The 15,605-nt window shown below is 36.8% G+C and overlaps 1 protein-coding gene across 1 annotated transcript; it reads right to left on the minus strand.

The window, feature by feature from the left end:
• Positions 1 to 103: 103 nt before the first annotated feature.
• Positions 104 to 14,367, minus strand: casd1 (CAS1 domain containing 1). Its single transcript, XM_083523595.1, has 18 exons — positions 14,159 to 14,367; positions 11,272 to 11,368; positions 11,053 to 11,173; positions 10,578 to 10,622; positions 10,392 to 10,454; positions 10,226 to 10,270; positions 9,974 to 10,097; positions 9,654 to 9,868; positions 6,735 to 7,157; positions 5,518 to 5,607; positions 5,319 to 5,438; positions 5,074 to 5,230; positions 4,907 to 4,986; positions 4,703 to 4,804; positions 3,912 to 4,052; positions 3,759 to 3,836; positions 3,537 to 3,629; positions 104 to 2,527 (listed from the first exon to the last, which is right to left on the minus strand). Exons 1-18 carry the CDS (start codon positions 14,289 to 14,291, stop codon positions 2,270 to 2,272), a joined length of 2,385 nt encoding a protein of 794 aa, XP_083379721.1. The 5' UTR covers positions 14,292 to 14,367; the 3' UTR covers positions 104 to 2,269.
• Positions 14,368 to 15,605: the final 1,238 nt, after the last annotated feature.

Here is a 15,605-nt window from a genome sequence, read left to right on the forward strand (position 1 = left end):
ACAGCATATCGAAAAGAAAATGCATCATGTTCACAGTTCAGGACAAAACAGATACTTACATCCACATGGTATGAATTTCTTTTTTTTTTTTTTTTTACAGCAGTACAAACAAACTATACACAAAGTCTAAACAAATTCTTAAAAAATTTAATCCACACATTTACAATTGGATAAATAGCTGCAAGTTTAAGCGAATCCATCAGCTTGTAGCTGAGGTTTTGTTTAAACGCTAATTCAGGAAATAAAATGCTTACTTTTACACAAGATCTTGCTTTTTTTGCAATCTTGTCCTTTCATAATGAAAGGAAAGTCTAAAGTGAAGCAGATTTCGTACATCTGCAAAATACTACGAGTAGGAACAAAATGGTACAAAATGAAATTACACACATCTGCTTATTGCAGCAAGCATCCACCTGGTGGCAGTATGATGACGATGATGAAGCTGGTTTTGGCACAAAATGCAAACTCGAGCTACACAAACGAAGGTCTTTATACATCCTTGTTCGTTGCTTATTTCATTCTGAACGCCCAAATCACTTTATTAAAGAATAGAAATAAAACCAAATTCAACCCATTTACTATAAATAAAAGCAAATTCAACATATTTACTTCTCAAACTTTACTTCATCAAGTATCACATAGATTTATACCCCATACCTAAATTTCAACAGCTGCCACAGTCAGGATCGTGAAAGTGATTTGTCTAAATGTACTCCAACGCTTTGCCATACTTTCAGTTGACAGATTAAAGCTCTGTATTTCTAAACTCCATGTAAGTAAGCTTTAAAAAATAAAGCAACACACAACGTCCTTACAGCATCAATATACAGTAACAGAGTAAAGATTTACATTCACAACACAGGGGATAGTATATTCAGCTGTTTCTGAAAAGTCAAAGTTGGAAAGCAGAAAACACAGCACATGAGGTGTTTTTTTTAAACGAATAATTCACTAAAACGTACATTAGTTTGTGGAGCCCCTGCCCTGATTAAAGCCTTTCCCCATTCGTTAATCCTTCATTGGCAAGAATGTCCCCCCCCCCCCCCTCAATATTCAGATCACAGGATTCTACCAACAGCAGCAGCTTCACTCCACTTGGTTAAAGATATGTGTGAACATTGTAATAATAAATAACAGGGTAATAAAGTGGCACACAATTCCAGGTGTACATTAATATACAGAGTCTATCAGTAGTTAATGCGTCGACCTTTTAGCTGATGAATGACACGCGTTTGTTTGCCCAGCGTGAGAAAATTCCATTTGAAGACCTTTGTTAATACCTTTACAAACACTTACTATGCTGTATTATGCGTACGTAAAAAGCTACGTATCAAAATCGTAGCGTTCTTGATGCTGTAAAATATATTACATGTCGGTATTACTGGTGCAGAGGGTCACTGTAGCCGGGGGGAGAGAACACAATAAGACAAACAAAACATTACTTGACAGAAACGACGTTTCTGAAAATCTGAATGGATTTGACCTAATTACTTAATATATTTTCAGTTTATGAGTGACCACCAAGATTCCAGGAAGTGATAGCAGATTAGAAAAATGATCAGTACACAAAGTCTCCAGATAAATATTTCTGTTCTTCTGAAGGCCATTGACAGCTTTATATATACAAATTCATTAAATTAGAACATATAAACGCGTTCCAGATTTCTGATGCCTCTAAAGCGTTTTCACAAAAGAAATTTGAGTTATCTGTTAGACTTATTAATGACCCATAAATAACCCCGTTATTAGGAGAATTAAGATCTGTTGAAAGCATTAATTAAAAATATAAAACCATTAACAATAGTTGTTTTTTTTTTTACACAGTAACAAACTGACTGTTGACAAAAGAAGCTGTTGGCATCTGGTTCACTGTGTACTGCATAAAGTATAAAAAAACAAATCCCCATTCATTATTCATCCACCTTGGCTCAAGAAACGAACAAGACAGGACATTAAGGTGACATAAATCCACCGCTGTACAAAGTAAACTTAATTTAAATCATTAAATACTGTACAAATGATAGACAGAGAGGATGCCCATTCCCTCAGGTGTTGGTTTCAGATTAAGTCTTATGGCAGACCTCATTCTTTATAAAATGCGTGTTCACTGTCGTTCGAGAAAATGAGTACTGCATCACGGGCTTTGCTCAGAGACGTGCTTCTCGGTGTGTGTTCGGGGAGCAGCACTGTGCCAGCAGTGAGTCTGTTCCTAAAACATAATTTTAATCAGGATGTGTTCCAATGAACACAACACTAAGCACCATCATTCTCAGGCCCAGTTGCTATTAGACAGCACAAGGACAAGTCCCATGAAGAGTCCAGTTGCCAGCAGTCTCTTGAGCAGAGTGCTATTGTCTTTAGGAATGGCCACCTGGGCCAAGTCATTGGTGATCTGCGAGATCTCGTGAGCGACGCACACAAAGATGAAGGTGCTGATGATGATGTTAAGGGAAGGGTTTCCGGGAATAAGGACCAGGATGCCTTTTGTGTCGGCCGCCAGCCAGATGTGGTACTGACAGATAAAGAGCTACAGGAGTAAAAAACAAACAACCAAACAAACAAAAAAAACATGAATCTCACTGCACTTGTCAACAAATTGTGACCACAAAAGTTATATTTATCCACATAGAATTTCTATGGTAAATTCTTAAGTCTGATTGGCTAGTTTCATTGCTCCTTAAGGGGGCTGGACGACGACAAAACGATTTCTCGTGCCATTTTAAAGCCACGATGTACAGAACATTACACAAGGATCAAAAAAAATTAAAATGCATAAGTACCTTTTGGATCAATAAACCTAAAAAATAAAAACCTGCAGACAGGATTTGCATTTCACATGTCTGCAAATCAAATAAAAACGGCTAAATTGTACAGCGCAACATCGATGCACTGAGAAACTAAAACATTTATTTACAGAATGGAATAAAGACATAATATACCTTAACAGAATATCCCAGTTATTGTTAAATATTTAAATCCTTGCCGCCAAGATCCCACTGTCGGTCACGGATCATGGAAAGTGAAACTTAAATCTGTCACAGTGGGGGCTTGGATTTATTCACGCACATTAAAAATATTTATTAAAAGCGTCTTTCTTTTCACATTTTTATTAGGATGATCATAATGGACTGTAAATTAATGTATTGAGAGAAAACCGGTGGTTCTATGTAAAATCAGACACTGAGCACCCCCATATTACCAAAATGGTACGATCCTCATTTCATAAAACCTCTGTACAGATTCAACTGTGAGATTATTTGTCGAATGAGGCTCCTCTTATCAAAGCATAGAATCTTCGACTATTTTAGTTCACCCTTAATCTGGACACCTTTATACACCTCTACATATCGGATACACAGTTTTCAGCATGTAAACAAAACACACGTAACTACTGGAGCCTCAAACAGTTAACCAGATTTTGTACAGTTCTCTGCACACCCTTAGCCCCGATTTGTTTGGTTTTTCCCACCTTTGAAAACCATCTTGAACTGCTGAATTTGCTTGGGAAATGGTGGCTCATAGCAAAGGCGCCTTACCTCTAATGAGATTTTTCCAAACCATGCGAAAAACGAGCTGTACAAAGAACGAGCATAGCCAGGGATGTTCCTGATGAGAACAAATGCCAGAATCTGCAGGGTATGAGAGAAAAACCAAAAAAAACCACAACAACCGACAAAAAACACAGGTTAAAAAAAAAAAAAAGCTGGCTGAAGGAAAAAAAAAAAAAGCGCACAATTTATAGGAATTTACAAAATTACCTGCACCACAGATATGAAGGGATGCATCTCATTGCATTTAGTCTTATCTTTACAGCTACTCGCCCATAGAGAATAAGTCTACAGGAGGGGAAATATGAGTTAGGGAAAGTCATATCCAGAGAGGTAGTAAAAGCTAATAGCGTGCAAACTTACTATGAAGGAAACCACCGATACAAAGAGCAAGCAGTTGGAAATTTTGGTGGAGAACAATGGCTCGCCTTTCGCCTCTGACAGAACCTGACACTTCTGCAATACCAGGTAAATAAAGGCGAACAACATGCCATTGATGACGGCCTGAAAAGAGAAGTGGAAAACCACAATCAGAATGAAGGCATGCCTACAGCCTTCATGATAAAACTCACAGACTGAACTGACATTTAAAATTAAAACTTTTTTTTAACTCAAAGATCCCTAATGTGATTTTAATTACTAGTATTATTAGAAGTAATAGTATAATGTGCATGCACTTATTTCTCACAAACCATCGTTGTTTTTTTATCTTTTGGATCAATCATGCACGACTTTTACATTAATTGTTTAAGATGTGCAAAGTTCCAGGAGTCCACAGTCCATATCACTCAACTATACCCAGCTTACACATTTTGTTTATCACTCTGGATAGGAACGTCTCCTAAACAACCAAATGTCATGTAAAAGCAGAGCCTTCTTGCAACTATTTAAAACATTGTTTACGTCTGGGGCTAATTTGTTGCTTGAGGAATTGGTTTTCGAGTACAAAAAGAGGAAGACGTGTTCAGCTCATTTTAAAAAAGAAAACAAAAGAAAACAGGCATCATCTGTCTTTATCTCATTTATGAGGGTGTGTTTTGTATTTCTGCTCCTCGCATACATGTTCCATTAATGCTACAGCATAGTTGAGGGAAAAAATATACATATTTTGGGTCATGGAACCATTGTACTGCATAACAAAAGGTATTACTTACAAATCTATCCAGTTTCCACCTGAACCACCACTCGTGGACACTTCCTTGGAGTTCAAAAAGCTTCGAAACAGGCCAGATGGAGAAAACACTCTCAAAGAACCGCTAAAAAAAAAGCAAGAATCTTATTATAAAGAAACGAGGCAGTTTAATAACGACTCGCTTAAGAATTCCATATATTTGGGTGTAATATCTGTAAAAACCCACCTGTGAGTATGCAAAGAAGCAAAGGAAAAGAAGCAACCCCAACAGTTTCAATAAAAGTACAAGGTGCCAGAAACTGCTGCCTGAAATACAAAGAAACAATATATTGCTTTTTAGACAATCATGAGACAGAATGGCCGTTATAATTTTTTTTCAATATGGGTTATTACCATTGGCTTTTATCTGCAGAACCTGTGGCCAAATGGCCATTGTGGCATAGATGATCGCAAACCAAAAGGTAACCAGAGGCACAAAGTAATAGAACTGGTACGATCTGTCCATCACAAGGCAGAGCACTATGACCAGGAAATTGAGTCTGAAGAGAACCTTAAAACAAACAATCGTTTATAAGACGTTCTGTGTGTGAGACCAAATGTGTATCGACACTGGAAAACAGGATAGACACAATAAATACCTGGCACACTCTGTAGAGTCCAAAGTCACCCTTTAACCAGAAGAAGGAGAAGTGGCCATACCCTGTCTGGAAGAGATAAGCTGCCACCAGGACTCGGACATGCATATATACAGGTATGAACTGTAAAGAACAGATAAGATTAAATTAAACAGTGATCAAACTGCAAAGCAAAATTATGCACGTGTAAATCCGAACTTACAGCACTGGCTCCGGAGATATGATAGACAAGTATAACTAGCTGCATCCAGCCTTTCCATTCATCTGTCTGTTCTCTGTTCAGCAGTTTGGCCTGGAAAATGAAAGGAAAGATACACAATGTGACAGATTCTCTAAAGGTATATAACAAAATGTTTGATTAATGAGTAGAAACAGGACAAAAAAGTGCAAAACAAGAATTTAAATTTGATATTCGGAATCGTTTTCGGGATATATTTCACAAAAATAAAAGCAAATTATAACTAGGATAAGGCAGTCAGTAATGAATTATGAATATATTTGGATGATATCAAACATGGCCTTTTGTTATCCTGCTAGCGCACATCACGCATGGAAAGTAAATACTGTCTGTCCCTGTGGGTTTGGTGTTGGGATCCCAGTCCTAATTCACACCTTTTGGCCAATCCACAACTTGTGACAGTAAAACAGGGTTTCAAATGTAAGACTTTTAAACATCACTAATGAATGAAATTTAAGACCTCTTTCCCGACGCCAAAAACATGCACGTCATTAGCAACTGACCTTAACCAAGCCATAAATACATGTTTTTCAAGCCAAATATAGCTCAGATTACACTTCTCCATAACTAAAAAATCTGTTCCACAATCCAAGAGAGATTCATGCCAATAACAGAGCAGCTGATTGCCTGTTGGTCTCTTTTGTAGTCGTTATACAGCGGATTATATTTGAACTAGCGAAAGAAAGAACTGCATTACCAAGAAAACGAAAAACAACAACAACAAAAAAACTATAGAACTGCAGGAGCATTTCATTGAGCATTAGAGGTAGAGTTACATGGACATCAGAAAATTAAGACCTGTTTAAAATGATTTAATACCCAGAACCGTGATATTAAGGCTTTCGATTTAAGAATTTGAGACTTTTGTAGACTTTTGAGGACCCTGCAGAAACCCTGTAAAAACGAATGGTTGCGAAAAAGAAAAACTGATACAGATACAGCACAGCAGTGTTAACATGGACTTCGGTCATATGGAATTACAACAGCAAGCAAACCTAAAACCCCTTCATTGTGCAGTGGGGCAGTAAACACGTTTATTTTATTTTTACATGTCGTTATAAAGTTTATAGTTACTATTATTTCTAAACTCCAAAACACTGACTGCAAAATCATAGAAATACAGGGTAGACTATGACTATGAATTTCGGATACATTTTGTGTAAATAGGAAATTTCCTGTACCTCTTTAGTGTTTTCATTGTAGAAAACCCCCAGCATGAATATATAAATGAGGGGGATGAAGAAGGTTGAGTGTGTGTAAAACTTCTGCTCCTTCATAAAAATGTCGGCACGGTCACACAGGTAGAAGTAAAGCATGATGAGGCCCATCTTGCATATGGACTGTAACATGTTCTTTAGGATGAGCGGAACTGCAGGGGTAGGGGGTTTCTTCTCCTCGCCGCTCTCAACGTCAGACACAGGTTTGCTCTTCAAGTGCCCAGTGTAGCCAAGTAGATGCAACACCAGGAAGCACACAGCAGCTAACAGAAAAAGTCCAGCCGCCAGTTTCTGGAGCATGCTCAGTGGAGAAACACTCTGGCAACACGAACCATCAATCGGCTTCAGAATCTTGTTACATAGGGAGTTCATCAGAACCATGGCACCCTACAAAATTGGGCAGAAAAACAAGTTAGCAGGTGGTGGGAAAAAAAACAAATGCAATAGTCCAGTAAATTCTCCAAATCGTTATGAGGGTTAAAATTGTCTTGAAGAATACTCTTAATGTGTACCATTTTGTATAAATAACCATAGAAGACTGTTCTATGGGACATTCCTCAGGGATTAGCAGTTTCTGAAATACTGAAACCAGACATTCTGGCACTTACATCATTCTGATGATTGCTGTGAACATTACCTGAAGCTCTAGACCTGTATCTGCATGATTCTTTTTTGTATTCTGGTGCCACATGACTGGCTGACTAAACAAGTGCATGAATCCGCAGGTGTTGCTAATAAAGAGTGTTTGCCTAGTGGGACAAAATTCACGGTTCGATACGTACCTCGGTTTTAAAGACATGGTTCGGTTTAATTTCGCTACAGTAAAAGGACAAAAAACATAAAATTGCTAGTTTTTTTTATTATTAATATTTAGGCAATTAGTTAACATTTGTGAACAATGGTTTAAATTTATATTTGAAAACAATTTTAAATAAAATCCTATTTGGTTTGGTTTAAATAGTTAATACAAATAAAAAAGAATTCATCTAATTAATGCTATAAACTTTTATATTGATTAAATTGAGTAATCAGTTAAATAGGCACACATTCATTTGATTGGATAAAAAAAAAAAAAAAAAAAGACAAATTAAACAGTTTACATTTGTTAGACCCCATTTGGGTAATACAGAGGTGTATATAAGGGTGTGTTTTTACATTTATTAATTGATTTTCTACAGATATGTTCTACTTGACTGTCCTACTTATTTTAGCATAATTTATCAAATGTCTGCATTTAAAAAACACAATATTTATTTATTTATAATAGAGCTGCAACAACTAATCGATAAAATCGATAATTGGCGATAGCAAAATTCGTTGTTAACAAATGATGAAAATTATAACAAGACTGTAACCTGCAATTTAGGTAAAACATCAGCACGGTGAGTAAAAACTGTGGAATCCTCATCATGTGAAAATGGGGTAGTTTAATAAAGTGATAGTGTACACTGTTTGTTTGTAACAGTCACATTGGATCTGTTCTGTCGTGACCCGCGAGCATCAGGTCACGCAATCAGCTCGCTCGTGACATGGTGATGGATTCAATTAAAACGGTGCGAACAAACACTAAATCTAAAAATAACAGCAGCAGTAAAAAATTTAAATTTCTTTCTAATGTTTATGCATTTGTACACCAATGTATATTTTTCCCTTTTTTTTTTTTTTTATCAAGACTGTCAGCTTGCTGCGTTTCTCTGTTCCATTCTGTTCCAGCATTTGTCTACTACAACAGTAACTTCTGTTTTAAAACGTGATTTACTGCGGCTTTACTACCTTCAAATGCTTCTTTTCAATGTTTTTATATATTTAATTTATGCGTATATCGTTTAATTATTATACAAAATTATATTAATTATATATTCTAGATGCTCATATTTTCACAACTGAACAAAACATCTGTGTATTTTTTTTTTTAAAGAAAACTATTATATTTGATATAAGATTTTTTTTAAGCATGGTTGTCAACTTGCCAACTGCAATCATCATTAAAAACAATACAAATGTAATTTTACACAAATTTCTTCACCCTGCATACTCAAATGTTTTTTGGGTTTTTTTTTTTACAGATTGAAATCCCTCATGCATTCCTCAACAAACAGCTACTATAAGCTTTATAAAATGTCAAAATTAAAGACAGTTAAACTCAATATGTGGCTTTTGCATTTTCTCCAAGTACACTTTTTATACAAATACCCTGAATTATGCTTTTATATAGTTATAATTAGCAAAACATAAAAAAATCCCACATTAACGTATTAATCGAATAATAAAAATAAAAAATTATAATAAGAATTGTTTGATTAATCGATTATCAAAATATTTAGTTGGTTGCAGCCCTAATTTAATCAGATATTAATCATTCTATCCTTCCTTCATATATTGATTCACTTCTCTAATATGTGGAATTGTCAGGAAGTGTCTTGTGGCAAAACTAATCCATATCAGTAGACTGTCGTTAAAAAAAACGTTGCCGATTACAGAAATTGCACATGCGCAGAGCAAAATCTGATTTTTCGCACTTGTACAGAACAAATCGTATTTCCAGTGTGCTCAAAGTGTGGGGCAGAGACTAAACAAATTTGTGGTCCACCACTTAATATATTCCTGAGGGAAATCAGATCCATGATCCACATGTAAAACAACTTGAACCGTTACACACCAAATGCCTGTTAAAAAAAAAAGCTCCTGCCAACTGACATACTATAGCAGAAAATTCAGAAATATAGGATACACAATGAGGAACGAGTTGCTTGGGTGATTTTGAGCTGGTGACCTAATAAATGAAATATTTGCAAGGGCCAACATGCATTTCCCAGGTAACCAGGCTGCTGATTTTTCCATCTCTACAATGCGCATCTGTCCTATACACAATTAATGACCTACCACATTCCTTGCGCTCACAGGAAGGTGCAGGCCATCTTCTGACTGGGTAATGGTCTCTATAGCAGCTTGCCGTGAGGCCTGCAGGAACTTCACTCTAGCCTGGGCGTTACTTTTGCCGCTGTTCAGAGTGCTCAGTGCTGCTGCGTTATACAAGTCGATTTGCTCGTTGGTGATCATCTTACGATTCTCGCTCAAAACCTTTTCATAGACTGGACCTAGAAACAAAGCGCACAAGGAAAACGATGATTAATAGTCCTTTTTCGCTCGCATGAGCTCTTCAAACAAAATAAAAAAAAATAAAAAACACATTTGATACACACCTTGTACAACCCAAAAGACTTCACTGTGCTCAGTTAGTTTTTCCAACGGTGCTGCTATAGATGTGAGGTTCGCTTTGTACTGAACAAGTGCCTCGCTGCTGCCACTGTGCAGTTTTATGGACCACTGGGGGGAAAAATGACAAGCATGAGAACACTGAATAACATGACAGAGCACGGAGGTGCAAAAGGAAAAAAAAAAGCATTTATATACTTATTTCATCTGAACATTTATTTTGTGTGGCTTTGACTTACTGTTGCAGCACCAATGATGATGACATCTGGCTTGGAAGAGGGCTTCTGTATTAGAGAGTGATTAAAATAAATTTAAATAAATACATTTTAAAAAAGGGTAAAACATCAATGCTTACGTGCTAATTATTTTTAAATTGTCCCAAAAGTTTACATTTTTTGCATTTACCTCTGTCCATGATGTCAACTGCTCTTTAATGGAATTATTTACTTCCGCATGCCATAAAAAGTCCTATAAAGTAAAATACATTTTATCAACATTTTTTTTAATATTGTCTTATTATTGATTTATTCTTACTTAACTTTTTTTTATATGATTATTTCTATAAACATTAGAAATAAAGGAACCACTCACCACATTCATGGAAAATTTTCTATCTGTAAAGGGAATGTTTTCATGCTGCCAGACAAAAGGAGAAAGAAAAAAATGTCATTCAATCAGAAATAAACTAGGTTACTATTCAGTTTATAAGCAAAAAATACACTAAAGAGGATTATTTACAGATATGGAAGTTTTTTCCCTCGTTTTAATAATTATTTATTTATTTAATTAATTTGGTTTATCACAAACAAGAAAATAAAAATAAATAAAAATGACTCCAATGTATTCTAGATTGAAAATCTTTTGATTTTGTGCCTGATTTCAATTTTAGTAGGTATACGGAAAAGGGTATGGGGGAAAAAAAAAAACAGCCTTGGTATAGACTCTGCTGAAAAATTTTTCAGTGCATTCTTTTTCTCTATTCCAAAACATACACTATATTGCTGAACATCTGTGAACAATTATAGTTTTGCTTCGATTTTAATAAACACAGTGGACACAAACTAACCTTGTTCCCCTCCTCCCTTGTCTCAGGGTTGACAATTTGGATGAAAGAATAGAAGAGCTGACGAATTCGAGAGTCTCCGATGAACGCTATCCTCTTGTTGGTGAGGCATGCTTTCGCTTCGCTGAAAAAGAAAAAACAGATTAACGGTGATTAAAAATCTGCTGCTCTGATAACGACCCTGTGATTTATTACAGAGCAACTCACTGTGGTGCGACTCACATGCTTTTGTACTTGTGCAGCATACAGCCATATGGCTGCCATGCGCTGTCTCCTAGGAACCGTCCACTGGATAGGAGCCACTCGCACGTGTCCCGGCCTGTAAAAGACGGATGAAGAGGATGAACACTCTCCCGCACATTCACACAAAACACACCAACACAGACCGAGAAAGATACGAAATGCAAACTCACATGCAGACAGATATATACAAACCAATGGACAAACAAATGTTATAGTCACATAAAACATATAAAAATATTACAATTACAAACCAATTACAATTTGGGATCGCATGACACACAGTAGGGCCGAAGGTTTGTGCACACCGGACAATCACACCCTATTAACAGCCTACTCAAAACATAGCTGGAAGCACCACTACATACAAAGTCTTTGTTTACAGTTGCGGTTAAATTTCCCTTCATTGGAACCGAGAGACCAGAACACTGTTCCAGTTGTTTAACAATGCACCTGCTCACAAACTCAAAAACAGAACAGACTTTCTAAATATATCTTGTTGAGGTTGATGTGGAACTCCAGTGTCCTGCATAGAGCCCTGACCACAACCCTACTGAAGACCATTTTAATGACCTAAACCCCCCAGACTTCCTCGTCCAACATCAGTGCCTGATCTCACTCTTGAGTCTGAAGACCGGAAATCTCTCGTGTCCAAATAGCTTTTTGTGGATTGTCATATTGTTTAATCATATAACATTTCTTTAATGTCTGGCTGCAAAACAAAATGAAGACTGGATTTTACAACTCGTATACACGGGACTCCACCTCAATTTTCTCAGGCAATTCTCTCTAAAGCCCCCAGGGCTCTGTAATATGCTCTTTTTGTAAACATGTTGTATTTGCACTGGGAGCATTGTGCAGATTATTGTACACAAATCATTGCTGAACAGACGTTAACCAAACAGCTTTTTTGGTTGTTTGGGGCTTAGCATGCTTCCTTTCTGTAGAGGCACTCGGCTTATAATGGCAACACAACAAATACTGCTGGTGTAAAATATTTCATAGAAAGCTGTTGTACCATGATTGCATTTAACCATTTCTGTTCTGCACAGTATTTCAGCAGAACTTTTTTCTTTCATGTAACTAGTTCTTTTTTTTATCAACGGCTAAATAATACTATGATTTATTTATTTTTTTTATTAGATTTATCATACAATGAACATTCCATGCATACTCAAAAAATACATTTGCCTTATGCAAATGCATTGTGGCAAACCACCTGGCAGGGCTGCATTCTAAAAATTAAGTTGGATGTGTAGAGATCTCTAAACAGGTTGTCCTTCTTTTCATCCATGACATTTGTCTCTTGGCACACCCAGTGTTTTACATGTTAACAAAGCTGACACGCAGCATTCTAGCCTGACAGAAAGATGAAAGTACAACTGGTGATGGCAGTAGTAACACAAAAAGATTTTTTTTACTGCGTTGAGACAACACGTCAACTTGACATTGTTGAAATTATGCTGCTGCTATGCTTTTAGTGTGGCTGTGTTGAAAAAAATTTAAAACAACAGAAGTGCGTAATTATGAGAGCTAGTCATAGAAGCACCACGATTTAGTAAACAATGAACCACACCTTACTGTTGTCTGAATGACAATACATACATTGCAATATCCTACGTTTGTAACTGATGGTTGCCAGAGTATAGGCAGGAAAATCAACACCTTGATGTGATTTTAAAGCACTCCACCAAGGTCATCACCTTTCCACTTCAGGCAATTGTGTAATGCACACCTAGCTGGGTAATATGTGTTTTATGTGTGGATTTACAAGCACACATTAGAAAAAAAATAGGTTTGCGTTGTTGAACTTGCATGTTCACCCATGTGCTTAGTAATTTGCGCTTTGCCGTTTGTTATTTTTTAATACTGGTAAAAAAGGTAGAACGTTAATGAAATTTTATTATAAGACATAAGGGATAACATTCAAGTTTTCTTTTTACGTTCAAGTAAAAAAGCAGCAAGAGGTAATTAACTTGTTATATTATGTTTATGAGTAATCAAAAAACACTCAAGTTTTTATCAGCTGTAACATACAAGTTTAAAAACTCATATCTCTCTCTCTCTCTCTCTCTCTCTCATATATATATATATATATGTTTGAGCAGATTGTATGTATGTGAAGGCGAGAAAGATGGAAAAGTAACATTTTTATTTTATTTTTTTTTTAAATACAGATCATCTCCAACTTATGAAGGAGACGTGTTCCTTTGGCCCCACTGTGAATCAAAAAATGTCTTAAGTCGAGACATGGCCTAACCTGTCCAGGAGTCATAAAGACTGGTGATCAGTATGGGGTGATATTCTATCACTTGGTCATAATTTAACATAATATGTGGCAGCGGGCGCGTGAACGCGCTACTGGACACAGCTACTAAAGGACACAGCTACTGGAAAATAACAGTTTTTTGTGAATCATTTTTTTTTTTCGGTCAAATGCAGATAAATTCTGACTTCTTCTCAAATCACAGCGATGCTAAAAAAAAACCCACAGAATGCTCCGACATATATATGTATACATGCATATAGATGAAGCTGATGAACTGTCAGTGGAGATGCTCATTCATGTCTGTCCCCACTTTACCAGCTGCGTTACACTTCACTACCCGTTTTCTATGCATGGAGAAAATACCTCCGAGACTTACGAGAAATTTTACACCTCACTTTCATAATTCGCAGGAGGAAAAAAAAACCATGGCCTAACACTACATTGAGTATTTCAGACAGGTTCACTGGCTCGTCGGCGTGCCATTTCCCTGACTTTGCAGCAGTCCCGAGCAGCTATGCTAACATAACATAACCACACCGCACCGATGCAGGCTAACGTTCACAGGCACACCGCGCTTTTTACTGTGCACCGAACACTCACCTCCATAATGCCGAGAGACAGCGTGCAGGACGGTGAGGACAACCACGGCAACGAGAGACAGCAATTTTGCATTTCTGATGCTGAAATGTTGATTTATTTCGCGTTTGCCCAGGCTGTAGGCCAGTATCGCCATCTTTGCTCCTCCATGACAACGAGCAGATGGACGTGCAGCACTTGCGCTCCGCCCCTTTCGGTGAGTGACAGGCTGCCGTCACAATATCCACGCCTCCTCTAGTAGAACCACGCCCCCTGATCGCATGATCGTAGTATTACAACCTGACTTCCGGAAAAACAGGCACACTTGGTTCAGGCATTTCCGCCCCAATAAGAACTATGATAAATGTTCATGTATACAAGAGTTGGATATAAAATATTTTTTAGAGGACACCTTACCTGAATATCTGGGAAAGTGAATTAACTTCCAACAATTCATAAATTGTTTTAAGTACCATTTTCTTTACATGTTAGAAAATGACATTGTCACAAAGCAGCTTTAAAGAAATAACCATGCATTTTTACATTTAGATATCTAATTAGAATGAAACAGAATCAGGAACCCTGTTCATATGGGTGAATTGGGAAAGATAAATGAAAGCCTAATCATAATAATAATCATAATTCATGCTTGTATCGCTGAAGTCAAGTAGCAAAAATGTGCCAAAACATTAACTTATGGTTGTTAGAGCAGAGCTTCTTTAGCAGGTGCAAGAGTACAGTATCTGAGATTATCTACTGAAGAATAGTGAGAAGTGATTATCCTTTTCTTTTTAAACTTTTTTTCCCTTTCTACGTGTTTATTTAAACCATTCACATACTCATTACACATCTCTGTCTTTTTTTTTTTTTTTGCAAAATTTTATTTATATTAATTTAAATTCATTCACATTGCAATTTTATTTAACAACTATTGATGGCACACAATTAAAAGCAATACAATAACAATTACAATACTTTAGGGCAAAACTGCATGAACATGTAATAGTTATGTAATACATGTAATATTTATGTAATACATAACTATTACATGTATTACATAACTTCTTCTTCTTCTTCTTTCGGCTGCTCCCATTAGGGGTCGCCACAGCGGATCATCCGTCTCCATACCACCCTGTCCTCTATATCTGCCTCTTTTACACCAACTACCTGCATGTCTTCCCTCACCACATCCATGAACCTCCACCTTGGTCTTCCTCTTTTCCTCCTACCTGGTGGCTCCATCTTCAGCATTTTTCTACCATATAATTCATGTCCCTTCTCTGCACATGTCCAAACCATCTCAATCTCGCCTCCCTCACCTTGTCACCAAAACATCCTACATGTGCTGTCCCTCTAATAAACTCATTTCTAATCTTGTCCATCCTCGTCACTCCCAACGAAAACCTCAACATCTTCAGCTCTGCTACCTCCAGCTCCACCTCCTGTCTTTTACTCAATGCCACTGTCTCTA

This window comes from Silurus aristotelis, assembly GCF_946808225.1.
Source record: "Silurus aristotelis genome assembly, chromosome: 21".
NCBI lineage: Eukaryota > Metazoa > Chordata > Actinopteri > Siluriformes > Siluridae > Silurus > Silurus aristotelis.

What these genes read in the sequence shown, in the direction of transcription:
- casd1 (XM_083523595.1), bottom strand. Translation starts at nt 14,291, where the DNA reads ATGGCGATACTGGCCTACAGCCTGGGCAAACGCGAAATAAATCAACAT. An exon ending in TGTCTCTCGGCATTATGGAG is followed by an intron (nt 11,369 to 14,158) that starts GTGAGTGTTCGG and finishes CGTCTTTTACAG; the next exon opens with GCCGGGACACGTGCGAGTGG. An exon ending in GACTCTACAGAGTGTGCCAG is followed by an intron (nt 5,231 to 5,318) that starts GTATTTATTGTG and finishes GTTTGTTTTAAG; the next exon opens with GTTCTCTTCAGACTCAATTT.